This window comes from Plasmodium fragile (assembly GCF_000956335.1).
Source record: "Plasmodium fragile strain nilgiri unplaced genomic scaffold supercont1.42, whole genome shotgun sequence".
Classification (NCBI taxonomy): domain Eukaryota; phylum Apicomplexa; class Aconoidasida; order Haemosporida; family Plasmodiidae; genus Plasmodium; species Plasmodium fragile.
In genome coordinates, this window is record NW_012192622.1 from 137,193 (window position 1) to 164,127 (window position 26,935).

At 46.0% G+C, this 26,935-nt stretch overlaps 10 protein-coding genes across 10 annotated transcripts in view; 7 read left to right on the forward strand and 3 right to left on the reverse strand.

Moving 5' to 3' along the window:
• Positions 1-114: 114 nt before the first annotated feature.
• Positions 115-1,407, forward strand: AK88_03594 (uncharacterized protein; the record flags this gene model as incomplete). The annotated part of the gene is made up of 6 exons (XM_012481205.1): positions 115-183; positions 344-380; positions 480-613; positions 868-969; positions 1,188-1,253; positions 1,372-1,407. The coding sequence occupies 6 exons, from the start codon at positions 115-117 to the stop codon at positions 1,405-1,407; spliced, it is 444 nt and encodes a 147-aa protein (XP_012336628.1).
• A 237-nt stretch (positions 1,408-1,644) lies between these two features.
• AK88_03595 (uncharacterized protein) lies at positions 1,645-4,027 on the reverse strand (the record flags this gene model as incomplete). The annotated part of the gene is made up of 4 exons (XM_012481206.1): positions 1,645-2,659; positions 2,758-2,851; positions 2,977-3,060; positions 3,181-4,027. 4 exons carry the CDS (start codon positions 4,025-4,027, stop codon positions 1,645-1,647), a joined length of 2,040 nt encoding a protein of 679 aa, XP_012336629.1.
• Positions 4,028-4,742: 715 nt separating this feature from the next.
• AK88_03596 (uncharacterized protein) lies at positions 4,743-6,932 on the reverse strand (the record flags this gene model as incomplete). The annotated part of the gene is made up of 1 exon (XM_012481207.1): positions 4,743-6,932. The coding sequence occupies one exon, from the start codon at positions 6,930-6,932 to the stop codon at positions 4,743-4,745; it is 2,190 nt and encodes a 729-aa protein (XP_012336630.1).
• Positions 6,933-8,407: 1,475 nt separating this feature from the next.
• Positions 8,408-8,896, forward strand: AK88_03597 (uncharacterized protein; the record flags this gene model as incomplete). The annotated part of the gene is made up of 1 exon (XM_012481208.1): positions 8,408-8,896. One exon carries the CDS (start codon positions 8,408-8,410, stop codon positions 8,894-8,896), a length of 489 nt encoding a protein of 162 aa, XP_012336631.1.
• Positions 8,897-10,355: 1,459 nt separating this feature from the next.
• On the forward strand, positions 10,356-14,686 carry AK88_03598 (uncharacterized protein; the record flags this gene model as incomplete). The annotated part of the gene is made up of 3 exons (XM_012481209.1): positions 10,356-13,989; positions 14,130-14,431; positions 14,570-14,686. The coding sequence occupies 3 exons, from the start codon at positions 10,356-10,358 to the stop codon at positions 14,684-14,686; spliced, it is 4,053 nt and encodes a 1,350-aa protein (XP_012336632.1).
• A 379-nt stretch (positions 14,687-15,065) lies between these two features.
• Positions 15,066-19,103, forward strand: AK88_03599 (ribosomal protein S6; the record flags this gene model as incomplete). Its single annotated transcript, XM_012481210.1, has 3 exons — positions 15,066-17,952; positions 18,210-18,738; positions 18,986-19,103. 3 exons carry the CDS (start codon positions 15,066-15,068, stop codon positions 19,101-19,103), a joined length of 3,534 nt encoding a protein of 1,177 aa, XP_012336633.1.
• A 613-nt stretch (positions 19,104-19,716) lies between these two features.
• On the forward strand, positions 19,717-22,473 carry AK88_03600 (uncharacterized protein; the record flags this gene model as incomplete). The annotated part of the gene is made up of 8 exons (XM_012481211.1): positions 19,717-19,892; positions 20,048-20,235; positions 20,477-21,045; positions 21,161-21,360; positions 21,563-21,659; positions 21,776-22,016; positions 22,239-22,288; positions 22,417-22,473. The coding sequence occupies 8 exons, from the start codon at positions 19,717-19,719 to the stop codon at positions 22,471-22,473; spliced, it is 1,578 nt and encodes a 525-aa protein (XP_012336634.1).
• Positions 22,474-22,480: 7 nt separating this feature from the next.
• AK88_03601 (uncharacterized protein) lies at positions 22,481-23,856 on the forward strand (the record flags this gene model as incomplete). The annotated part of the gene is made up of 2 exons (XM_012481212.1): positions 22,481-22,936; positions 23,086-23,856. 2 exons carry the CDS (start codon positions 22,481-22,483, stop codon positions 23,854-23,856), a joined length of 1,227 nt encoding a protein of 408 aa, XP_012336635.1.
• Positions 23,857-24,631: 775 nt separating this feature from the next.
• AK88_03602 (uncharacterized protein) lies at positions 24,632-26,263 on the forward strand (the record flags this gene model as incomplete). The annotated part of the gene is made up of 1 exon (XM_012481213.1): positions 24,632-26,263. The coding sequence occupies one exon, from the start codon at positions 24,632-24,634 to the stop codon at positions 26,261-26,263; it is 1,632 nt and encodes a 543-aa protein (XP_012336636.1).
• A 520-nt stretch (positions 26,264-26,783) lies between these two features.
• Positions 26,784-26,935, reverse strand: part of AK88_03603 (profilin) — a gene marked incomplete at both ends in the record, with an annotated part of 2,556 nt that continues 2,404 nt past the window's right edge. Inside the window, one exon of the mRNA XM_012481214.1 lies at positions 26,784-26,845. Coding sequence (XP_012336637.1) covers positions 26,784-26,845 — 62 coding nt within the window. The remainder of the gene's footprint in view (positions 26,846-26,935) is intronic.

Below are 26,935 nucleotides of genomic sequence, written 5' to 3' on the forward strand. Positions count from 1 at the left end.
TTTCTCCCCTTTTTTTTTTTTTTTTTTTTTTTTTATCAACGTTAACCCACTAATGACCTAGTCCTTAATTTTACTCTCCTCCCCCCCCCTCATCACTGCCACACAGAAGATGAAATGTACCTCCTCGAAAAAAAACTCTTCAAAAAAATAATTCCCAATCGGACTAGCGTTTGTGTAACTCCAGTAAGTCGACCTGCTCGCCGTTCGCCACAGTGCAGACATGTGTGCGTGGCGTTTGTTCAACGTTTGCATGGCCCTTGTTCAACGGTTGCATGGCATTTGTTTCCACCGTTGCATGGCATTTGTTTCCACCGTTGCATGGCATTTGCTCTCCCTCCCTAAGATGAAAGTAGAAATCACACTCGAGAAACTCCAACCGGGTAAGCAGCAGTGTCTGATGGTGTACCCCCATCGTAGTGATTACACTTCTACACCATGTGGTATTTTTTTTTTTTTTTTTTTATCTTCCCCCCCTGAAGACGTTGAATGGCCCCAACTGCAACAACTCGAGGAAAGCGACAAGGACAAAATGAACGGGCTAGATAAAAAAAAGGAAAACCTTCTGAATCCGTTCAGTGGAAAAAGCACCCACGAATGGGACAAGCTAACAAAGGTTCGCATGGAAAGGGCAGAAAAAAAAAAGACAATAAAACGGGACGAAGCGGAACGATACAATACAATACGTAACGCCCACGTCGTGTCTGTGAAGCTGTTCCTACATGCAGCATGAGGCTGGATGACCCAGTGGGATTCCTCCCGCCCGTCCGGCGATGCAACCCATTTTAGCGAAACACGCATATGAAGTGACACTCGTGTTTGAGGATGCCCTTCTCTCATTTGCTTTTTCCTCTCCCCCTCCCACCAAAGTCCATAAAGGAAGACGAAGAGGAGGGAAGCATTGACACATTCTTCAGGAAAATATATAACGAAGGCGACGATGATACGAAGAGAGCCATGATCAAGTCATTTGTAAGTGTCTTTCGTTTCTGCGTCATTGCGTCTTGGGGCCCTATCCCTTGAAAAAACACGCCTCGCAAAGGGGAAAAAAAAAAAAAAAAAAAAAAAAAGATCCCCAACAAGTGCAACTGCACAAGCGTGTTTGATCTGTCCTTACGACTGGCAGTTTGTACGATAATTCTCCCATTTTATATTTATTTTTATTTTTTTTTTTTATTTTTTGTGCTCAGCAAACCTCCCGAGGAACGGTCCTCTCTACAAATTGGAAAGACGTCCAGCACAAAAACTACGAGCAGGTGAGAACGGGAGGAGCAGCAATGAGGCGGAGCAATGAAGAGAAGCTACTGACCAGGGACAGGTCGCTGATGAGGAGAAGCGCTCATGATGAGAAACACTGCTTTGCCCACCACGCAGGACAAAACACTACAGGATAAGAAGGATACAGTTTGAAAGAGGACGCCTCCTTTAGCGCCCTTTTGTGCAAAGTGGAGGGGAAAAGGCAATTAATGGAAAAGGGCGCAGTGAGAAGCTTTTTTTTTTTTTTTTTTTTTTTTTTCAGCTGTCCCCCGTTTTACCTGACTATGTTCGGTAAATAATGTGATGGCTTCGCATAAGTAAACTTCCCCCCCCCCGTTTTTTCGTGTCACTTACCCCTTTTTTCTCCAACCCCTTCCCCACGCCGAGTCGCTAAAACGGGTAACTCGCATGGCGATGGATTCTAAAGTAACCCCCATGGGTACCTCCAACAGGGACACTCTCACCACCCCCAGTGAGCTGTCTTGAAAGGCGCTTCAAGTATTGAGGCATCTCCTCAATCTCTCCCTGGTCCCTGAAAATGACGGACACATCATATCCAATGGTCAGGCAAATGTAAATAATCACCATTACACAGAGCATCCCAAGCAGAAGTAATAAAAAAAAAATTACAATTCTTAAAAGTCCTTCCATAATACCAAACATGAGGGAAGGAGATATAATCACCAATTCCTTATCCGCTCCTTTTGAATCCTTCTCCTTCCCTTTGTCTTTTTTAAAGGTTGGTATTTCTTTGATCAGGACCCTTCTACTGTGTCCCTCTCCTTCTTCAGCTGCTTTTCCCTTCGTACCACTCGTGTTCTCCACTTGTGCGTAGCTTTCCTCTCGACATAGATCCTCCAGCGACAAATATTCCTCCTCATCACTCACCAATGTACTTTCCTTCCCTTTCTCATTGTACGTGTCTCTTCTAACCCCCCCTTGTACCATCCCTGCTACGTCCCTCCTCCCTCCCTCATGGCCGGAAAAGAAAAACGCCTGTCTGGACATATCACTCTGATGCGAAGCGCCATGCTGCTCCTTCCCCCGGTCGACGGAGGGATAAGAGGAGGAAGAGGAGGACTGCCCCGCCCGACCTCCACAAAAAAAAGCTTTATAAATTTTCTCCACAACATTCACTCCTTCAGCCTCTCCGTCCTGTGGTTGGAAGCGGCTAAAAATATCCACCTTCAGAGGCAGCTCTAGCTTCTCTTTTATGAACCCAAAGTGGTCATACCGACGAGCCGTTGGACTCCATTTTTTCATTTCAAGTATGTGTTTGTTTTCGTCTGCTTCCCCCGCCCCTTGCGTGTTCACCATCTGCATGATTGATAATGCAATGGTGTACTCGCGGGACCCTTTGTCCTCTTCGTAAAATTCAGGGCACAGCCAGTAGAACGTGTTCTTCCTGCGGTTAAGCGGTGGAGAGGTAACGCGGTAAAGAGGTAAAGAGGTAAAGCAGCCACGCGGTAACGCGGTGACGAGGCCAACTCTCACTACTTTTACCCAAACGCCTTTCTGTAGTCTGGGTGGCAGATGCGCTGGTTCTTCTCCTTGAGGGTTTTCCCCCCCCTCAGTGGTTCCTCATTCACGGAGATTTCTACCAGGAGGGAGAGGGAGAGGAAGCGGAATGGACAGTAGGCACAGCAAGGAATGGGCATCCCTTGTGATGGGTAAATGCCCCCAGGTATCTCTTCCGTAGGTACATCCCCACCAATGTCTCACTTTGGCCTGTGTCGCTTCGCAGTGTGAAGTAGTCCAGGTTCAGGACGTAGTCCTTCAAGAGGGGATGCAGAAATTTTACCTTGTCTGCAACAGGGGGAAAAAAATATATTTGGTGGGGGGAAAACAAGACGAGGCAGTCACAGCGGTCTACTGCCTTCACTCGCTTCACACGCTTCACTCGGTCTACACGCCCCACTCACTCACCGTCGAGGACGACCTTCTCGCGCGTCGCCCCATTCTGAACCGTGTCTATGTTTTTTATCGGCCCGCTGTACCGCTTGTACAGGTGAATGCGCTCGTTCCACATGGTACCATCCTTCACATGAACGCAGTGCTCCCTCCCAATCCTCTTCTCGCACTTGTTAACTCTCTCGAACTGGAAAATGTCCTCAAGCGTTTCTTTCCCCTCGAGATGAAAAACAACTTTGCAGTCCCTGCACTTCACCTTATCTGTGTTTAGAAGAGAATACTTTTTTTTCTTTTTCAATTCTATCCCGTCAATTAGCCCGAGGGAGGAAACATTCCTCTTACCCTCCGACTTACTCAACCCTGGAACCCTCCCCTGCATTTCCCTCATCGCAGAGTACACCTCCAGTATGCGCTCCTTGCTCAACTCATGCATTCTTGCATTTGTAAAAAAATTATCAACCCCCTTGTGTAGAATGACCGGGCAGTCTCCGTATGGAAGGACACACTCCACGTGCTTGTGGTTATTGTAGACAAGCAGACACGCAATACATGATAGGATCACCAACAAAACGAGACAGCCATAAAAAACCATTTGAATATTTTTCACAACCTTCTGCTTAATAATCCTCTGCTTCACATGAGACACCTTCACGTCTTTGTCACTCGTATACGTCACATACAACCGTTCATTTGATCGACCATATCTGTCCACTGTCTTTAAATCTTTGTACCACTTGGCACATTTGTAGAGCCGTAGCAACCCCCCATCGGGGTCGTCTCTTCTCTTGTACATACATTTCGAGTACCTCTTCGCGACGAAGTATTTTATGAGGATGTTGTTAATGAAGTGACGCTTGTTCATTTCGCTAGGTCTCGGTGTCTCACCAGGAGAACATAATCCTTTTCCCCTCCACATTGCCTTGAGATGGATGAGGCGGGACTTTTTTTTTTTTTTTTTTCCTTGCCTTCCTTTTCTTTTTAATCTGTAATTATGCTTACTTGGCACAAGTTTCGAGCAGGCATTCCTGTACCCCATGGGGGCTTCCCTGCTCTACTTGTGAGCCTTCTCCCACGTCGACATGCTGTTGGCAATATATATATATATATTTTTTTTTTTTTTTTTTTTTTTTTTTTGCACAATTGGTTAGTCAGCTGTTTTCAAAATGGCTAGCTTGACCTCTTCTCCCCGATACAGACGTGAACTTAACATTTTTGACACGCCTGTGCTGGACGTCTACACCTTTCCCGCTCTGCCGGCACGACAGCGGCACCTCTGCGCACGAGTCGGGAGGAAAATGGCCTCCTTTAACTTTTACACCATTTGTGTGTGTCAAATTGACCCTTGCGGGTTTCTCATGTGGCGGGCAGCTCGGAGGTTAAAAAAAAAAAAAAAATGAAAAAAACAAAACGAAACAAAACAGGTAGAAAAGATGAACGTGGCGGAAGAGGTAAAAAAATGAAAAAAAAGAGGTAGAAAGGGGGAAAAAACGCACACGGGGGAAGACCCCTCTCGAATTGGGGATAGCGGGAATATACACTCATGCCGATTGCGCAGTCGCGCAGTCGCGCGCACCCCCTCAGTGCAACGCGTACCCCTTCAGCTGCAGCGCCTTCTGGATGGACAAAACCTGCACACGCTGCTCGGTACTCCAACTCTTCATATCCTCCACACGTGACTTCAAAATGTTGTTAAGGATGTCTCTGTTCTTCACCACCTCGTTGACCAGTTCGTCGTCCGGCAGCTCCACGTTGGCGTAGGTGGGGTCCGAAAGCACGCTCTCGTTGGGAGGCCCCTGCATCGCCGACCCGACACTGACATCCCCCTCCACACCTCTCCCCACGTAACTACCACTACTACCATAAACACCCTGGCGATTAGGTTTTTTTTTTTTCTCTGCATAAATGAGTCCATTACTGTTTCCACTCCTTCCATCCACCTCGACGTAATTCACAGAGTATGGAGGTTTCCCTTGGCCATTCACATCGCTCACCATGTCTTGCATGTCACTGCGCATGTCTAACTCGCTCCTCTCCGTGGAGGCCTTATCAAATGGGTGGACAACCCTTTCCCCTCCCTTACATTTATTCAAACCGGTTAATCCCCCCTCATCATTCCCTACATCGCTGCCACCCCCACGGGAAACATTGTACCTCCGATCCGCATGACCAACCAGGTTGTTCATGTCCCCTCCTCCAACACGAACCGCATGATTGATCCCCATCGAGGTATCAAATTGGCCATAATCAGATGCGTAATTTAATTTAAACTCAGACCCCTCATTATTATTATTCAGTTGGCTACCTCCTGCATTGACTCCCACATTGTTGTCGTTGTACCTCCCATCTGGAAGCTGCTCAAAGTTGCTTCTATATGTTTGAGACGTCCCGCTTCCAGCAGCACTTGCGTACAACTCCTTCATCATCCTCCCCTTCCTCCTCTGCTTCATATTAGAACCAGTGTGACTGTTCCCCTCTGGGTAAAGGGAATTATTCACACCCAACTGATCTGCACGCCCTCCGTACTTCACCTCCCTTCCTGCATACTCTTCTGTTTCTTCCCCATTCGATATGCCTCCTTTTCCGTTACCAAAGGTAGACAGCTTCTTATTCGTGCTGGCATACAACCCCGGGGTGGTCGTAGTAGTACCGCCACCCCGTTTTGGTTTCGTCTTGCCTCCTGCCGATCCTCCCACATAAGGTGGGTTGTCTTTTACGTTAAGCACATGAGATGCAGGACCACCATACGTACTTCCCCCCATGGGGTTATCTTCACTAAAATCACAATTGACATTCTCCACGGCCAGTTTCCCCCTTCTATTACTTTTCACATGTGAAAGGAGCGAGGGGTTATGGCGTTGGTACAGGCTGTAGTCCTCCTCTTGCTCCTCCCCTTCTGTATGTTTCATCCCCCCGTCCTGAACATCACCTCCTAACCCTATTTTTAATTTCCCGCTTCGTCTCATTTGTGTCATTCGCTCGGCCTTGTTCACCAACGCCTCGTCACTGATCATTATATGCAGGTCATTCTTCGCCATGGTATACTCATTAATCACATTCATGAGGAACAGACAGTGCAGCAGTGCATACGCCACATTCTTATGCCTTTGAAAATAAAATTTCATCATTCCCGGATTTTCCATAGCATGCTTTTTAAAAAAACTCAAGATGCACATAATTTGGGATGTGGTTAATGTATGAATCAGATTTGATATTAACACTTTTTTCATATTACTTTCGTTGTAGATACTAGTCTCGCTATTTCTATTGTGACATGGTTCGTCCTTTATGTTTCTTTGTGTGTTTGTGGAGTGGGGTAGCTGTTGTCCTTTCCCTTTCCTGTTATAATGACTATTTGAATCCATGGGTGTGTCAAATTTACCACTGCCCTTATTGAGGGGAGGCAAACCCATTCCGCTACGTTTTCCCACATGTTCATTTGCTCTACCCCTGGATAACAGACCACCACTGCCAAACCCTGAGATGGCGCCACTGGCCAGCTTCTCCTTAAATTCCTCGTTCGCCCAGTACAAGCGTAGCTTCCGCCCCTTCAATTCATATCCATTAATATACTTCAGAGCCAACATGCAAGTCTCCACATCCTTGTACTCACAAAAGGCAAAACCCTTGCTGATGTTCTTATCAACGTCGTACTTGATGCGCACACTTACCACTTGTCCCACCTTGGACAAAATTTCGTGCAGCTCCCGCTCAGTCACATCGAACGGGATGTTCCCGATCCACAGGCTGTAGTTGCTCTTGTTCGCCATGGAAGAGGGGGGGGGGACACAAACTTGACAACCGGCCCAGTGGTGGTATAGCGGTGACGCGGCAGCGTGGCAGCGTAGCACAAAAAAAAAAACCACTTCACCGCGCGCTAGACGGATAAAAAAAACGGCGCCCACGCGCGTTCATATGTTTACCAATGGGCAGTATAACAAATGCGGCACACAAGCGCGGCCATGCGTCCACCCATACGTTCAAACGCTGAAACGCTGAAACGCGCAAACGTTCAAACGTTCAACATTGTCACCTGAAGCTGTGTTGCCTCGCCAAAAATGCGGCAGAGTGGCGCAACCTCTCTTCTCTTCCAGTCAGAGCAATTGCTCTCTGAATGGGGAAAATAAAAAAAAATTAAAAAAAAAAAAAATAAATAAAATATGCACTTGTTCAGTCATACCTCTCCCGTTCCGCTCTGCGATCATTTTTTCCCTTCTCACCGCTGGGGGGAAGAAAACGCCACCATAGGCATTTCTGTTGCGCCAAAAAAAAAAAATGAACATATCTCGCCCCCTTTGCCCTTGTGGCGTGAATTTTCCAGGACAGGGGGGGGGGGGCCATCACCACGGAAAAAAAAATGAGGCTTTTCTTGTCTTCCCCTTCCGCCAATAAGTATAAAAAAAAAAAAACGCATTTATGTGCATGATATAATTTTCCTCCCAACACAGTTGCATCACATTCGCGCCACATGTGTCATTGTCCATCCGCCTCTCCAGTGAAGAACGCAGTTTTTAAAAAAGCACGCCGTCGTTTTTTTTTTTTTTTTTTTCTTTTGCTTTTCTGCGTGGTGCTCCCAGCACATGAAGCTATTCTCCACATTTTTGGCGACATAACACATAGTGGCGTTATTTTCTTTAAATTTCTCTGGAGGAGAGAGAATGCCTTTTTTTTTTTTTTTTAGCATTTCCTTTCACATGATTAAGTAGAAATGGACACCTTTGTGTGAATTTTTTTTTTTTTTTTTTGCCCAAACGTGTGGGTGGACGCGCTTTTTTTTTTTTTTTTTTTTTTTTGTCCTTCAATGTGCAGGCTTCCCCTCACCGGGGACAGTAAGCACTGGAGTAGGAACACCTAATGAAGAAGTCCCAACTTGGGCTCACCGAGAAAACGCAATTTGCTCGCGGAGGTGCTGTCCACTTCTCCACGTCAACCACCATATTTAGAGGAGCGATAAGGAAAAGTCTTTATGGGGGGGAGCGTCGGTCGGTAGGGGGCCTCACCCATTAGCGTGATCATTCGCTTGGGGACTAAAACACGTTTGCATGTGTGTTATTAACGAGGGTAGCTGCACAGTGGTTGTACGGAGCACGAGACAGGTGCGATAGCTTTATCGGAGGTGAGCGCCAAACGAGCAATCCACCTCCATCCCTGCCACCTTCCAGCAACGCAAACCAAATCGCTCAAATACCTCAAATTATTTCGAATCGCTGAAACCGCTAGACTAGTCTACCCCCCGCATGCAAAAATGGATCGGAAGAAGGGCCCCACCTTTGACATCCTTCCCCCCCCACTGGAGAAAATAAAAAAAACAGACAAAAAAAAAACCCAGGATGAAGCGAAGGAACTGCCCCGTAATGAGTTAGCACTCGAACCCCCCAAGACGGTCATCAAGCAGACGAGTCCCATGCCACACGAAGAGGCCAAACAAAGCAAGGAACAAACAAAGAAGGCCACTAATTACGTGGCCGAAAAGTACAGCAACGTCATTTTAAACAGCGACGAGATCAGTCAAATCATGAGCAGCAACTCTCATTTTAAAACGCTCGTAGAAAGTGAAAAAGTATCAACCTTCATGGGAGACTATTTGAAAAACCCATTGGTCGCGATAAAAAAACACGAGAAGGACGAAACGATTGCACGATTCCTGGACTGCCTCTTCCAGTACATGAATCAGAAAAGTCGCAACATTCATTTGGCGAACCTGTCGGACACCTTTACCATCCCCAGGAGGTGACAAAAGCGCGGCGCGTCCAGCGGTGTGACGACTAGCGGTGCGACTTGTTCCCTACCACCTGCACGCGCTTGGCTCCCGCTGGGCTTGGTCGGCATAGTCCGCATGGTCCTTATCCTTAGCGCGCCTCACATATGCCCTTTTCTGTACCGTGCTGCATTCGCGCCTTTCCAAGGATCAATCTGATCACCTCCACCACAGTTGCAATTCGCGCACGTTACCTCTGCGTGCACATAACCTTTATGAATCCACGCGTGGTCGAACCGTATGACTTTTAAAAAAAAGGCCAAACGGAAAAGGGAAGCTCTAACTCTACTTTTACAGCGAAATTTCATGTACAGTTGGGAGAAGGAGAAAAAAAAAAAAAGGAAAAAAAAAAAAAAAAAAAATGTTCACCCAACTGAAGGGAACGAAATTGTTTGGCGCATTACGAGGTGTTCCAAAAACAGGAGGCACTTTTGTTTTCCCAACCCTCCCACACCAAATGGGCGTAAACCCAGCGGAGAAACACACCTCATCTCGTTCACTTCAAACATGTTTAAAGTTGCATCGTCGATCAGGAACTGTATGCCCACCCCATGCGAATGCATCATCAACCGTTCCCCCAGCGCCTTCGTAATTTTTGCCCAAAGGGTCGGTCACCAGTTCCGGCGCACCTCTTTCCATTCGGAGTTTCCCCAATAAAGAATATTGTGCACGCACTCATTGGTGACTAATTTTTCTTCCGCTCCCCTCCAATCGGTGTTTCCTTTCATTGCTTCTTTATACTTCACTTCATTGTTCCGGTATTAGCGACTCCCTTCCCCCTCAATTTGTCGCCTTTCGCCCACTCACGCCGTAGGGGACGTAAAAACAAAGTATGACCTGTTCAGGCAAAAAAGAAGGAAAAAAAAAAAAAGGAAAAAAAAAAAAAAAAAAAAAAGCTAGTCCCATTTTTCATAAAATATGAACAAAGTGTGGTCATACTTTTATGTATAAAAAGAGGACCCTCCACTCCACTCCTTTTTTTTTTTTTTTTTTTTTTTTTTTTTTGCGCCTTTGCAATTCTTCCCCTCTTTTTTGCTTGTTCCCTCCTTTGCATACTCCCTTCTCATTGCTTCTTGCCCTCTTTATACTTCTTCCCGCCTTTACTTCCTCCCCTCTTTATACTTGTTCCCATCGTTGCTTCTCCCTCCCCCTCCCAGAGGGACGCATAACATGCATTCGCGCGCACGCGCTTGTGTGTGGCCTAGCGGGAGCGAAAGGGTAGTGTACAGTACCCAAGCCAGCCCCGGAAGGTAGCACCTGGAGGTAGTCACGCCAAGGTATCATTCGAAGAGAGCACCCGAGAAGCAATCGTCTGAGTGATCAACCCGCACGGCCGGAACAGTTACGTGGAAGAGCAACGCGAAGGAGCAGCCGTATCCGACACTGCCAGTATCGCTTACATCGCTACGCCACTTCGTAACGCCGCCGCGCCGCCATGGAGGACAAACTGGAGAGCGAGCTGCTGAGCGTGTTCGCGCAGAGCGTGTCGAGCAACTTCGAGGACATAAAACAGAGCGAAGCGAAAATCACGGCCCTGTACGAGGACCCCAACCGGGAGAACTACATCCGGCTGCTCCTCAAGTTTGTCATGTACCCATACGATGAAAAAAATGAAAAAAAAAATTTGTACGACGGAGTGCTAAACAGGAACGTAAAAATAGCAGTCATGATAAGCATAAAAAACTTTGTAAAAAAAAGTGTCCACAGTAACTTAGAAAGTCTAGAGCTGAGTCCCGACTTGAGCATACAGATCAAACACTTCTGCATGCACTTCCTCCTCGATGTGAACAATGAAGACATACAAAGTTTGGATAAATATTTTTATGAAATTCTACTCTACTTATTCAAGTTTAGCATCTGTGATGATTACGATTACCTCTTGTTTTATTTAATCACTCTTTACATTAGCGATGGAGGAGCAGACAGTGTGGTGCAACTACTACACAGTGATGAGAGGAAGAAGGTAGACGATACAGCTAAAATAATCGACTGCATAATGCTTTATGTAAGGAATAAGGAAATAATGGAGAATCTAACTCAGGACAATTTCTTTGTTCAGTATGCTAAATTTGTATCCAATTTGGAAGAAATTAAAAATGTTATTTGTTGTCGTAACAAATCTCTTAACGATGATATTGTAAATTATATTAACAATACTAAGAGAGTCTATAAGACGAATGACAGACACAGCTTGTTTTTACTAAGCGATTGCATCTTGTATGGTTTACCTGGAGCTGGTGTGGCCAGTCTTTCTAACATGGTTAGTGTAGTAAATGTAGTTAGTGCGGTTAGTGTGGACAATGCTGTTAATGCAGTTGGTGGAGGATTGGGAGGAGGAAATACTCAATTTGATTTTCCAGGAAAGGGAACTATCGCTAACGACTACAATGGCAATGTAAAACTTGTACCACTTACCACAGCCATGACACATTCCTCCAGTCATCACATAAATACTACTCTCCTGAGGAAAAAATTCATCGCCATGAAAATAATTAGAAAAATAGTTAAAAAGTACAAAAACAATGATTATGTCTCCAAGTATGATTTGAAAATAATTTTAACTCACATTGAATTCCCCCTCACCCTTTACTTTGTTTATTTGTATGGAAAATTTTCTGAAACCAGTGGGTACCTTTCACAAAAGTTAAGCGTTGGAGGAGGGGGTGGTGGTCCAAATGCATTACTTGCAGCAGCCAGAACAGAAATGAAATCTAGCCAAGTGTATGTTCAGATAAGTAACTGCTTCCTCGCCATGAATTATCTCTTACAAAATATACATGTATATTTGAAAATATTTTATGCCATCATCGGGGTTGACTTACCTGAATACTTTGAGGATAATTTCGAAGTCCTTTTTAACATTTTTAACAACGTGCTTCTGTATGATGTGGGCATGGTGTGCAATTTCCTCCCTTACATGGAGGTACTATACAATGCGGTGAAGGCAGACGGGGGAGCCACTACTCCTTCCTCCTACAATACTTCTGCCATTTCCACTGTCACATCGCAGAGCAGCCACACAGGCCAATTGCCCCCCCCACAAGAACTGTCCAAGCTGAACTCCAAATTTTTACAAAACGTTTTAAAGTGCAAAGTGATGTTAGTAGATGTGATCAAAATAATTTCAGAAACGTATCAGGATGAATCGAAGAAGTATATTGTGAAGTTGGTGTTTTCCTTAACCCAGGTTCTTTACTCCGAGACTGATAGGAATTTATTGTGTCACAATTATAACTGTCTTGCATCTACCATCAAACTTATTCATCACATGAACCTAAACAAAAATGACTCGAACCCATACAAAGATAAACAGTTTCTACATAAAATTATAGAACGAGTTCTACATCATATTAGACTCAAAAGAATCGATATAGAAGAAATATTAGATGCAGATTTGGACTATTTCAGAAATGATCTGAACAAGGTCAACTCCTTTTCTGTGAGATCTGCGGCTACTTATTTTTTAAAAACACTTTGTGATAATTATTTTGATGCTTGCTTTCCCATGTTGGAGGTTAGAATTTTTGCAAGGGACTCTCTCATGTTCTTTAATCCTTCTGCCACTTCATCTGCGGAGAGAGGCGGTGGTGGAGTAGGGGCAGGTGTTGGTTCTACAAGCCTTTCCAACACCACACAGATGCAAAACCATTTTGGAAGTCTTCATCAGGGGGGCAACTCAACGCAGATTAATAATAGTACTGGTAGTAATAATAGTGGCAACCCCCACAATGGTGTAGGTATCGATAAAAATGACCCTTTTTATGAGGCATGCAATTTAGAATACAAAATACAACTAATCACCTGTCTTGGTCAGGTAAATTTGGCACAAAATTTTTATGAACAAAATGTACAACATATTCTTAAAGAATTCGTTATGACAGCCAAGATGAAATACCCGGATGTAGACTCCCTGTGCTATGGCATCCACGATTATGATTTTACCAGTCGACCTGGAACGAATTCTATTAGTGGAGTAAGTCACAACACAAGTGCAGGTGCCAATCAACACAAATCTGTGTGGCTTTCCAACGAAGATCTCTTCAGTAAAAAGAATACCATATACCTCCTCTCCGTTTTAAAATTCCTCCTAAACAATAGAAGCATATGTATCGGGTCCAACAATGCCCTCGACATATTTACCTTCCTACATCACCTGCTCTTCACAGACAAAGTCATGATATACTGCTATGCCTGTCTTTGCATGAATCGAATTTTAAATCAGCAAATAAGTAGCGACCTCGTGCAAATTATCTTCACCAATTGTCTTTCCAAAACACTCACCAGGTTGCTGTTCCTCCTCAAGTACCACGTGCATGTAAAGATATTAAATGAATACATCCTCATCACCATTATGAGGATTTTCCTTTTGTGCCCGGAAAAATTAACCAATTTATATGTGCCCCTCCTACTAATCCTAGATAATACAATAAAAATAATTATTAACGAATCACACAACCCTCTGTTCAATCACTACCTCTTTGAGCTACTCACTCTCATCATCTCGTTAATATACAAATCGCAACATGTTAGTAGCATTAATCAAGTGGAAGAAGTCGTTATTTCTACCTTCTCGCAAATATTACAAATGTATGTACATGACTTCATACCCTACATCTTCCAAATCCTGTCCATCATTGTCGATAACACATGCACTGTTCAGAAAATTCACGTAAAAATTTTGAGCAACTTGTATGAAATGGATCTGTGGAAAAGCACCGTGGGAAATGTCAATGGAATAATTTGTGTGTTGAAAAGTTTTTTTAAAAAGTACCATTTATTCGAAGAAATTATTAAAAATAACATGCAGCAACTTTTTAACATATATCATTATTGCTTATCCAATAAGAAACTTTCCACGGACTCGTTTCAAATCATTCTTATTATCTTCACGTACCTTCCTGTGGAAGCTTATAAGACTTTCCTCAAGCCCCTCTTCGTTCTGCTCTTCACATTTCTGCAACAGTACAAAAATGACATTATGAAAATTAAAGTCGTGCATGCGCTCTCCGTCCTGGTGCTCAAGACGGACGTCTCCCTCTTCGTCGACACGGTGGAACAAATACACGACGGTGAGTCGAGTCTTCACTCTCGCTGCTGCGCGTGCGTGCAGTTGCGGGGCTGTCGCGGCGATGTCGCGAAGCAGCTCGCTGGGGCATGAAAACTTGGCCCACTTCATAACCGCGCTATGACCCCCCCCCCCCCACCGCAGGACTCATCTTCAACGTGCTCAAGAACCTGTACATGCCCATCCTGGACAAGCTAATCAACGTAAACGAAAAGATTATTATCTTCCTGGCCCTCACGAAAATTATGAGCAATGAAAAAATTCGAGGGGAACCCTTCGTCGTGGATATGCTCAGCCTCCTAAACGAAAACATAACAAATAATGAACTCGTTTTGAAGAAGACCAAGGTGCACCATCAGGATGTGCAAAAGGACGAGCTGGACAAAAACTTCGAGGTCACCTACGTCAAGCTGCAGATGATCAACAATGATAATATTAACGACACGGTACGTGTGGGAGGAGAAAACGTGCGCGTAGAAATGTGCGCGCCTGACTTGCAGCCCATCCATGTGCAACGCTGCCTTCACGTCTCTCCTTATGGATCACTTTTACACGACTTTACTTTCCCACCCCCCCCTCCGCAGGTCCTGCGCGACATCAACATAAACCTGGAGCTGAAGCAAAATTTGTACAACTCTGTGTTCATGCAGATCTGCCACACCAACGGATTCTCAAGCATCCTGCAGCTCTTTTCCAGCTGAGCGCGCAAGGCACGGAGGGAAATCGCCCCCGTGCAGCAGCAGCATCACGCGGTTTGCGTACCGTTTTCGGCACTGCCCCACCCCCCCTTTTTGTGGCGCCTGATCTTGCACAGTTGAAGTAAAAATAATATTTCCCTAGTGGAAAAAAAAAAAAAAAAAAAACAAAAAAAATAGAAAAGTGAAAAGTGAAAATTTTAATAGTGCCACTTTTTTAATTCCACACTAGTACTAATGCTAATCCCTGTGCGAGTGAGAGTGCCAGTGCGGGTGGGGAAGGGAAGGGGAGAGGCACGTGTGACGGGCTCCCCCTTGCAATCCCCCCCCCACACATTTGCATACAGAGGGGCCCGCGCACGCTCCACTCAACCAAACCCATACAATGAAACCTTTTTTTTTAAACTGCATTAACAACATAGTTAAAGGAAAAAGGGAAAACAAAGTGAAACATCTTTTGAATTTCATCTTGGCAAAGCAGCGCGGTGGCCACTTGCACGACGACGATGTTGTGTACCCTGTGTCAACGCTGTGCTCCTTCCTGCATGCGTTGAGCCAGCAGGTGGGACGTCCGGGGGGAGATGAACACCCGACGCTAACTACGCCAACGGCGCCGCGAACTAGGACAACGGCGGTGCTGCACTTTGTGCGAACCAGCGAGCTGCACGTGCGCTCCTTCGTCGACGCCCTCCTGAAGCAGTTCCATGCAAAGGGTGACGCGTCAGAGGAGGCCATTCGAAGTTGCACGTACCTCCTGAATGCGCTGTGCCTGCTGGACTACGACAACCAGGCGAGCCACTCCAGTGAGCTTCTTTCTAGAGTGGTGAATGCCTTTGTCCAACTGAATAGGAGGTACCTAAACGATGGTGAAAACAGGGACCAAAGGGGTCAAGTCCCACAAGGGACACGCACACAATTGGGGGTAGAGACCACTCAGGAAGACTCATACAACAGTCAGGTACGAAGCCAAATGTTGACAGAAGTGCTCACAGTGATTAACAAGCACTTTGTAAAATTAAAAATGTCGAATGAGCACATGAATCTGGTGAGCGTCTTCTACCTGGAGGTGATTAATTACCTGTTCGCCTCAAATGTACTTCGTGTAATGCCCCCTGAGGATGCTCACCACACATATGAACATGGTCATATGAAAACGGAGCCCTACCCGCGGGTCGTAGTAACCACCCATATTAATGCAAACCACATGAACTTGAATCGAATCAAGCAATTCTACTCGGAGGTCCACTTAGATGTGCACCACTTTGTTAGTATAGCTCTGTTTGTGAAGAAGTACGCAGGGGTGCTAAACCGGTTCCAGCTCCGACAGGGGGGTTCCCCCAGGGCGGTTGGTGAAGAAGCTACCGACCACCTGCGCCGCACGCTGAACGAAACCATCGTGCAAATTTACCTGAACCTGTTTTGGAGATCCAAGTGGGACGACAAGTCCTCACAAGGGAGCTACCCCAACGGACGACAACACATATGTAATGAAGATACAGATCTCGGAAGAGTCCCCTTTCATAATGCGAAGAAGGAAGCAACGTCCTATCCTTACCTAGAACAAAACCAATCCCTCCAAGGGGATCCCTCGAACCCTACTTCCCCCTTCCTACTCATATGGAGTTACTTCCCTCATGAATTTACACAACTCTACAATTCACAAAAAATTAAAATCGATTTGGTTATAAACCAGAATGTTATGAACCTAGTCAGCTGTTTAAACGCCCTGTCCTTGACACAACTCGCTTCCGATTGGATGGCCTGTGATCACTTTAATAAACAGATTTACACCCACATCCTATCCTTTAAGCTTCTCCTACACATTACCAACGGGGGGAAAAACTTCCCTCGAAGAGATTTCCTCCTTAATGCATTTTTTGTGTATAACAATTTTTGGCACTTCATTATTAAATTCTATGCCTCCGTTCTTTACACCAACAGTCTGGTCTCCCTGCTTGGCTGCTTCTGTGCAGGACGAGTAAAGGGCATCACCACATGGAGGAGTGGCCACCTCCCCATTCGAATCATAAATGAGGAAGTGTTGCGAAGATGGAAGAGAGGAGGTACCAATTATATGTATTCTCCCTCTAGTGACCAAGCATTCAACAGGGTGCACACCCCACAAATGAATTATCTACCTGGTGCTCTACTTACACCGCAGTGCCCTCTGCCCCTTATGGCGAACAAGAGGCACCTCTTCAACATGTGTAGCTTCTACGCTCAGGTTAACTTCCACGACGAGGCCTTTGCCCGAGTGCTCGCCAAAACCACCACTCACAATTTAACACGCCTGGGACAGAAAGACATAATGGCTGTCGTGTACTACCTGGGCAACGCGACCCCAACTGGAGGAGGCATGCTATTTCAATTAGTAGTGACACATATAGAGCGACATATCACCACCTACGATATGTGTGACTTGCATTTATTATTGAAGACACTGCTCAAGTATACCCATCAACAGGAAGGGGAAGAAAATATTTGCGTAAATCATATTACTACTGTGCTGCACCATATCCTTATACGCATCCTCATTGTGTGCTGCGAAATGGATACAAAGGATAAAGCTGCACCACAGTTGTCACGGCACGGAAAGACCAAGGAGGAGGAAATGATCCCACAGCAACTTCATTTCACGAAGACTCTTCACGAGTTTTATCATTTGCTTCTCTCCTGTCAGCGACTCAACAGCATGTTAATCACCCAACGGAGCAACACTACACAACAGGTAGCGGCGGGAACTACTGCCCTTTCCATTACGCAAGAAGAAATGCAAGCAGTTTATTCAAAGCTGCTTAGAGCACGACCCGATTTCTTCACACCAAGCACTGGAATGCTCACCAAAGGTGAAAAAAACCCATTTCTGCGGGACACGCTCAACATATTAAATGTGGTAGTTAAACTAATGAAGAACAACCGCTTCCCCTCCTTGTATGAAACCTGTTGCATCCCCATGTGTGATGCTATGTACCTTCTCACTAAGCGAAACAAGAACCCCCTATATTGCTTCAGCGTATCCGAGTGGGTCAGTTTACTCCTCTGCCACTGCAAGGTGGGTCACATACCCGACTACCTTAACGAATACTTGTCACGGCTCCGCGCTCAACTCCCGACCCAGCTGCATGCGGAGCGCTGGCAATTCAAAGGGGTGCACATGAAGGACTTGCACCTCATTCGAATCTTATCACATCGGCTGAAATCGCTTCACTTGAAAAACGCCGAGCTCTTTGCACCTTTCTCTGTGCGTGCACAAGGGCGACACCCCTCCAAATGTTAATTTTTCCTCACTTTTTCATTTTAGCGCTTTTTCTGTTTTTTTTTTTTTTTATTTTTTTTTTTTATTATTATATTTTTTTTTTTGTTAATCCTCGCGCTGCTTGCCCTCACCCTCGTTTTTCCTCTGCGCTTGTTCACTTGTATACACTACGACTTCCTATGCGACCCATTTCGCTTCTTCTAGCTGCTCTCGTCACAACTTTACAAAGCCCTCATTTTGCTCGACGACCCCATCTGCGCGCGGCCCTGGCAGTTACCCCCGTGTGTCATGTATTAGGAGCGGCAGGAGAAGGGCGGGCATTCATCACAGCACCAGTCATCACTCGACTTAGTAACCGGAACTGTTACCCACACAATACAAAGCACAGTGCAGATCCTACTGCAACCCAAGGAATAGGGCGACGTAACCATTTCCAACTGAGAGGGTCCCTAAATGATTACATATATAAGCTACTCCTCAGGAGGTTCAAGAAGGTCACACACAAAGATCAAGTAAACACCTTCAAGTCTGTATTGTCTCCACTACGTAGCTATAACATCGACTTCCTCTTTTCCTGTACACACTCCATAAGTGAGATTAAAAAAAAAATTTCGGAATACATATATGAGCTGAAGCTAGTCGATGCACAAAATTTTAAAGTCGTTTATTTAGGCAAGAGGAGGTTAGTCCGGCCAATTAAAAAACAGCTGGAGGCCTACTACGTCTTGTTTTCCTTTCAAATATACCCATCGCTAATTTCAGAAGTTAAAAGGAAGCTGCTCTTGCAGGACGCCGTCTTGAGGTTAGTCCGCTTCTTCCCTTCACTTCCACCCCGTCACCGCTTCATCCCATCACCGCTTCATCCCATCACCGCTTCTTCCCATCACCGCTTCTTCCCATCACCGCTTCTTCCCATCACCGCTTCTTCCCATCACCGCTTCTTCCCATCACCGCTTCTTCCCATCACCGCTTCTTCCCATCACCGCTTCTTCCCATCACCGCTTCTTCCCATCACCGCTTCTTCCCATCACCGCTTCTTCCCTTCACAGATTCATTGTGACGAAAAACGAAAAGACTTCTAAGACCCTCGAGTACGAAGAGAATGGAGCCGTTCGGCGTGCACAGTATGCCACTGAGGCCAAGTTTTTTCAGAAGAACGACTCATAGTTGGAATGAGCACCACCATCAGTCCTTTGAGCCGTATCATATGCATGAGTCTTCCTCCATTTGCTGCTCCCCTGGCAGCTGGCTTTTTTTTCTTTTTTGTTGCTTCCTGCCCTTTTGCACACCTCGTGTGCACCGCTGTCACACGCACTACCACCACTGTTGAGAACCAGCCGCTTTAATGAACTCTTGCTAATGAACTCTCTGCCCAAGGGGGAAAAAATAAATAAATAAATGATGAATGAATGAATGAAATAAATAAATAAAATGAAATAAATAAATAAATAAATAAATAAATAAAATAAATAAATGAAATAAATAAATGAAATAAATAATGCGCCACGCATTTTTATATGCTGGGCATGCTGGTACTCTGCCATTCCCCACTTTTATATCCACACGCCCCTTCGCCGCATGCACACCAACTTGAACAATCATAGCTCTGCACGTGTGAGGGAAAGGGTGAAAAGGGGGAAAGCAATTAAAATGGTCCCTCGGCGGGACTTTTTTCTCTTCCCCGTACGTTCGTTACACACAGGAGTGTCCCTCGAGCGATCCCCCTCAATCGTCCCGCTCAATCGTCCCGCGCAACCATCCCGCGCGATCACCCCCCACGATGAAGAACCCCCTGCCGTTCGCGGTCGTATCCATTAAGCTCTCCGTCCTAGCCACCCTAGCTCATTTGGTGCGCACGGGACAGCTTCCGTACGACGGGCGAACCTCGTTCTTCTTCTTATTCTTCCTCTACGCCGCATCCTTCTCACTCTATGTCATCTCATCCCTGCGCGACCCGTACGAAGCAACACCGAGCGAGGCGCGACCAGCTACCTATAACACGAGATCCTCCTTAAAACGGGGGTATTGTGTCAAGTCCACGTTGAACCCCCTCCTGCTTACCATGCTTTTCAAAAAGTTTGTTTCTACCCCACCCACCCCCCTCTTCGCAGTGGTTACGTCAAGTCTTGTCCCCTAGCATACCTACCCAATGATGAGCGAGCTGCATTCAAAGCAAGCTTAAGTGAACGCACCCAGAACAAAAATGAACAGACGAAAAATATACCAATAGATGTTTCCATCACACATGATGAGTTCACATCATCCGATTCGTTTTCCTCCGACACAGTCAGTACCAATGGTTAGACCAAAAGGGGAGGAAGAGGAGGAGGTTTTTTTTTTTTTTTTTTTTTTTTTTTCCCCATTGAAGGAAGGCACACAATGTGAAGTGTATATTGGTTCGCTTCTGTCCCCACGTTTCATATGTCTAACCGAGTGCACATTTTTTTTTTTTATCATCATCACAGGATCGTATCCCTACAGAGTAAAAACTTGCATTTACGACTCACCCCACTTCCCCCCCCACACACACACAAATGCAGGAGAGCTGGACAGTCTAACCATTATCCACCACAAGAACCACAACACAATCATTACTGAGAGAAGAATAAAGAAAAAACAAAAAGGTCTTACCATGCGATGCGTCCGCCCAGACCAACCCCATGAGGATCGTCTTGTCCCCTCCACGAACAAAACGAAGTACGCACATCAGGAAGGAAGCAGAAGAGAGAGGGGCAAATGTGTTAAGAGGTCTCATCCCCAAGCTGAGCAAAAAAGAGTTCACCCACGGCTCAAAACTTCCTTCTCCTGGCTTCATAACCTCCATTTGATGGCTCCCCTTGAAGCAAGAACAAGAGTGAATGTGAGCGGCCCCTCCAAGTACAAACCTCTTGCTATGACACAACTGCATCACATGCGATGCAACTGTGGAGAGAGCCATGCAGGACCAACTCATGTGAAACAGACTATAGGACATTCACTTGAATACACACCAATCACATGCCCCACGCATGTTAAAATGAAGCCGTCTGCCATCTTTCGCGTGCTAGGTGGTGAGGTGTACCAGTACGCTACCCCACTCTCGTACTGCTACGTGTGCGGCGTTGTGCAGGTTAGCGGCGGGTGGCACTTCCCACGGTGGCACCTCCTAGAAGTGTGTCCGCTGCGCACACAGCAGTGAACCCCCTTTGTCATGACTCTCTCTCCTATCCATATCCCCTCGGCAGATTTTGCGCAGCAAGCACTGCAACGCCTGCCACAAATGCGTGCGTACATTCGATCACCACTGCCCATGGATCAACAACTGTGTAGCGGAAAATAACAGAGCCTCCTATTTAGTGTACCTCCTCTTGGAAGCCATGACACTTTTTCATGCAATCAGACTACTCTCCAGGGTCCTTTTAAAGATGCTCTTTGAAGAACATGGGTTCGTTTGGAGAGGGGGGGGGAGGCGCGTACGATACGGGAGAGGGACTTACACACGCAGTGCCTGGCGCCAAGATTAGGGCCTCCTCCCATGAAGGGCTACAGCGCCCGTTTAAGCGGCCCATTTGGCTAACCCGTTTTGTTATCCGTTCCTCCACAGCTGCCGCTTTGCCCTTTACCCCTTTACCGCTGCACCCCCGCAGGTGGTTCTTCGCCTGGCTTGTGGTGCTCCTGCTGGTGTTGTTTTTCTTCTTCACCATGATTTCCTGTTTGGCCATCTACCACTCATACCTCTGCTTGGTGCGCGTTGTGTTTTTGCACGTTCAAGGAGCGGTCCCGCACCACTTCTGCGGGATTGTACTCTACCCGTCACCACCTCACGCTTCACCGCTTGTTCCCCGCCTGCCCCATGTCAGATAAACGAGACGACGCGCGAAAACACCGTCCGGGCGAGGAGCACGCCGGAGGTGAACACTTCAGGAAGGCAATCAGTCGGACCCTTCTTCCTGGGCTACCAACAGAACGTCCTCATTTATTTTTCGAACCTCCCCATTGTGGGCTTGTGCCCCCAAGTGGTCAGGCAGTACGTGTCAAGCAAGTTGTGTCGCACAAGGGGTGTTGCCTGGGGGACCCAAGGGGAGATACTCTGGAAGCCAAGTAAAAAAAAAAAAAAAAAAAAAAAATTAAAAAAACTACCAGAAAAGGGGAGTTATAAAAGTGTGTCGAACTCACCTCCCAACGGAGGAAGCTTCAAACAAGTGACAACAAACGGAAGGGTTATTACCACGACGAATTACGCGCTAATCTACCCTGTGGTTACTCCCCCTTCCTGGAGGAGCTGCGCACACACGAGATAAGATCATTTCTTCCTTTGTGCAGACCCCAAGTCCCGCTTGCGACGTGAGGCCATTTTTCTCTCCATCTTGGAGGTAAGGTCATCCCTTCTAGCGCGTCGCTCATTTTGCATGTGTAAGGGGAGAGAAGGGACAAAACCTACATGAGTTTTTCTTCTTCTCCACCAACCGTTGTCACCGTTGCCACCTTGCCACCCGTGCAGCACGTCGCGGCATGCGTAAGGAGGCAGTTCTCGCCCGTGACCCTCTCGACCGAGTAAAACCCAAATGAACAAGCCACTGAGCACTGCAGCCAGGTACTTGCGCTCGACAAGCAAAAGCAGATTCTTCTGTTCCATCCCGACCGGACTAACCACCAGCCAACAAAAGCTCCTCATACAGCTAGCCAAAAGAACCGTCTCAAGGATAGGGGATGGTAGAACCCATCAAAAAATCACAAAAATTCAGGAACGGTCCAAAATTTTGAAGAATCTACATGATGACTTAGATGTGTATGCGGAGCTATTCAAGGAGAGTGGCTTGATCGACGGGGGTAGTAACAACTCGGACAAGACCATGCAGCAGGTACAGTCCTCCTCCGTTATGAACGCAGACGATGATATTAAGCAGCTCATGCGCAACATTGAAGATGTGGGCAGCGTGCTCCTCCAGGATGTAGTAGACTTTTACAAGAGCGTTGTCAACCCGGAGCATCACTTGGACACGGAAGAGGTGAAGGTAGAGGTAGGCCACCGTTAGCAGCAACGTGTTTATGTGTTAACCGTTAGCGGCTTCTTTAATGTGCTAACCGTTAGCAACGTGTTCACGTGACAATCGTTAGTAGTAACGCATTCACGCGACAACCGCGAACGTGTCCTTCCCCGTTCCTCCAGATCACCCCCGGCGTGGGGGGCCTCGAAGCCAAGCTGTTTTGTAACGACCTGTTCAGCATGTATGAGCAATTTTGCAAAATGAAAAATTTCCAATGCACTCTCATCAAAGGAGAAAGTGAAGACGCCAAGGATGGGTTCAGAAGTATCGTCGCAGTTATGAAGGGAGACCGCGTGTATGAACACTTCGTTCAAGAGAACGGAATACACCGAGTCCAGCGAGTACCAGTGAATAGTAAAAAAATTCAAACATCTACATCTGTTGTGTTCGTATTTGATGAAGAAAGCTTAAGGAAAAAAATACAAACAAAAATGAATTTCAATAAGAATGATCTGTTGATTGAAACCAAGAGATCAGGAGGAGCGGGAGGACAAAGTGTTAATAAAAATGAGACATGTGTAAAAATACTTCACAAACCAACTAACTTATGTGTGGAGGTACAAAAAACTTCTAGTCAAATACAAAACAAAAGTATGGCCATACAAGCATTGAAGGCCAAACTTTTCTCCTTTTACTACCAGCAGGAGAAAGACCTGTATTTTAAGTACAAGAAAAGTCATAAGATGAGTGGAGATAGAAGTGAGAAAATACGCACCTACAATTTTGTAAGTGATTTTATAACTGACCATATAAGCAATGTACAGTACCCTGGGATTGACCCCTTCTTCAGGGGACATGGCCTCGTTCGCCTCGTTGATAATCACAGACAAATATTCTACCGAAATATCGTGGACGAGGCCTTGCGCTTCATCATGGATCGTACACAAGGGTGACCCACGCGCAAGGTGCAGCGATATTTGAGAAGCCCCCCCCACAAACCCAGCAAACGTGGGTCTCAATGAGGAGAAGTACAGTAGATAAGTTATTGTATTTTTTTTTTTTTTTTTTTTTTCCCCTTTTTTGTTCCCATCGAATTGGCAAATGGAGCCATTCCTGTGCAACAAGGCGCGCCTCCTCGTCGATCAACGTTGCGGGCCTGACGCCTGTTTTGTTTTTTTTTTTTTTTTTTTTTTTTTTTGTTACGTAAAAGTAAAAGGCTGCAAGTGTGGGATGCGTGGTGAATTGTTTTTAATCCATTGCGCCATGAAAACTATATTATATGTAGTTGGTGGACTTCCTAACTTCGGCTGTGCATTATTTCCGGGGTTGAGGGAAGTTCGGTTCACCTGAACGGATGCACGCCGCGCTTGTGCATGTAGGCGCTGTGCGTGCTGTTGTGCGTGCGCTGTGCATGTTGATGTGATCAGGTCAGGGAATGACCGCGCGCGCTTGGGGCAACAACCCCACGACAGCGGTCATCTCCACAATTATCCCGCCGCAAACGGAACTTATCCTGCTTCACATTTTCCAAGTGCTTTTCAATTTAGGCAATCCCATCACGCAAAATAATTTATTTTATTTTATTATTTTTTTTTTTTCAAAAAGTATATGAACAGCTCATGTGTTTTTCCCTTGCATTTATTTCTTATACTTGGTGTATAAATCCGAGGAAAGAGCTATAGGTTTAATACCAACCGCTTCGTACATCAGCCGCTTCGTATATCCGCCATGGAAAAGAAGGTGCGGGAATACGCGCAGGGAGCCGTGAAGTTCATACAAAAGAGCGGGAGCAACTTCCTGGCCTGCAAAAACCTAAGGGAGAGGTTAGAGGAAAAGGGGTTCAAGAGAATTCAAGAAGGAGAAAAATGGGACCTACGAAAAAACGAAGGATATGTGTTCAGTAAGCAGAACAGAAATATATGCGCCTTCTTCGTGGGAAAAGATTTTAACATTGAAAAGGGATCCATCCTCATTTCAATTGGCCACATCGACTCATGCTGCTTAAAAATATCTCCTAACAATAACATGGTTAAAAGTAAATTAAATCAATTGAACGTGGAATGCTATGGGTCCGGCTTGTGGCATACATGGTTTGACAGAAGCTTAGGATTGTCTGGTCAGGTAGTATATAAGAAAGACGACAAACTGGTAGAAAAGCTAATTCAAATTAACAGATCTGTCTTGTTCCTCCCCAGCCTTGCTATCCACCTACAAAACAGAACCCGATTTGAATTCTCCGTTAAAATTAATTATGAAAACCATTTGAAGCCCATCCTGTCTACCGTCTTATTTGATCAGTTGATAAAAGGGAAAGGGGCCAACCAGGCCACAAATGCCCTCACGGAGGAAGCTGTGCATGGGGCACAAATGCAGGAAAAGCGACTGGACGGGGATGGCGTAGGTGCCGTAGACGATGCAAACGACGCCTCCCCCGGCTGCCACTCCCACCAAGCAAAGCCCAACTCCTCTCCACTCCTCTACACACTAGCCAAAGAATTGCAGTGCCACGAAAAGGACATCCTCGATTTCGAACTCTGCCTGATGGATGTGAACGCGCCCTGTTTCACTGGGGCCTATGAAGAGTTCATAGAAGGAGCCAGATTTGACAATCTGCTGGGTTCCTTTTGCGTCTTTGAGGCCTTCGCGGAAATGACAGACATGCTAAAGGGAAAAGCGACCACGCCATCAGTAGGAGTTGCAGCGGCGGGAGGCCTCCTCCCCCCAGAGGCCCACGCAAACCTGTACATCTGCATCGGCTACGACCACGAAGAAATAGGTTCCCTCAGCGAAGTCGGTGCCCAGTCCTACTTCACACAAAATTTTATTAAACGAATTTTAAGTGCCATTTGTTCTTCCAACCAAACACAAAAACAAAACACATCCTCTGCTCCTTCCATGGACGAGCTCTATGGAAGCCTCATGAACAGATCTCTCTTGCTCAACGTAGACATGGCACACTGCAGCCACCCCAACTACCCTGAAACGGTACAAGCAAACCACCAGCTCTTCTTCCACGAGGGAATTGCTATCAAGTACAATACGAATAAAAATTACGTCACCTCCCCTTATTACACCTGTTTACTCAAGAGGACCTTCGAACTCTTTGCTTCAAACTTTAATGAAAAAATAAAATACCAGAATTTTATGGTCAAAAATGACACACCCTGTGGTAGCACAGTTGGCTCAATGGTTGCTGCAAACCTGTCCATGCCAGGCATTGACATTGGTATTCCTCAACTAGCTATGCATTCAATAAGGGAGATCGCCGCCGTTCGCGACATCTACTACCTCGTCAAGGGCATCTTGGCCTTCTACACCTACTACAGTCACGTGCACGCGTCCTGCGTACCCGATGCCTAGCGCCATCACGTTGTCGTGTGATATGTGCCCCTGTGATGTGCGAACCTGTGAAATGTGCCCCTGTGATATGCGACCGTGTGATATGTGTTACCGCGTCACGTTACCGTATTATTCAACGCCGCTTTTTTTTTTTTTTTTTTTTGCATGCCTTTTTTTCGTTTTCCCCCACTTCCGTGGACCAACTTTCGTAAAAATGCAACGTGAGTGAAAATGTAAAGCAACGTTTGGTTCGAGGTGCCAAAAAATAAAGGCGAAAAAATAAAGGCGAAAAAAAAGGAGAGCAAAAAGGAGAGCAAAAGGGGCGCGGAACAAAATGCTGCTCCCCGCTACGTAATAATACACGGCAGATTAAAACTCACTGGAGTGTGTACCCTCGCCATCACCCTGGCGAGACGGGGTCATCACATGTCAAACATAAGTGACCCCCCCGAAGCTTCCTTGTGTACACATGAGCCATCTGCCACACTCAGCCTCACTGCATAGGATCCCTCCTGCTGCTCAACCTTTTTCTTCTCCCCACTTACTGACCGCCGCTCTCCGCCAGCTCCTTTGAAAATGTGAGGGCCGCAACTTTCGAGTTTCCTGCATGGGTGTGGAAGGTGTGCGTGGAGTAGTGTAGTGCAGTGTAGTGCAGTGTAGTGCAGTGTAGTGCAGTGTAGTGCAGTGTAGTGC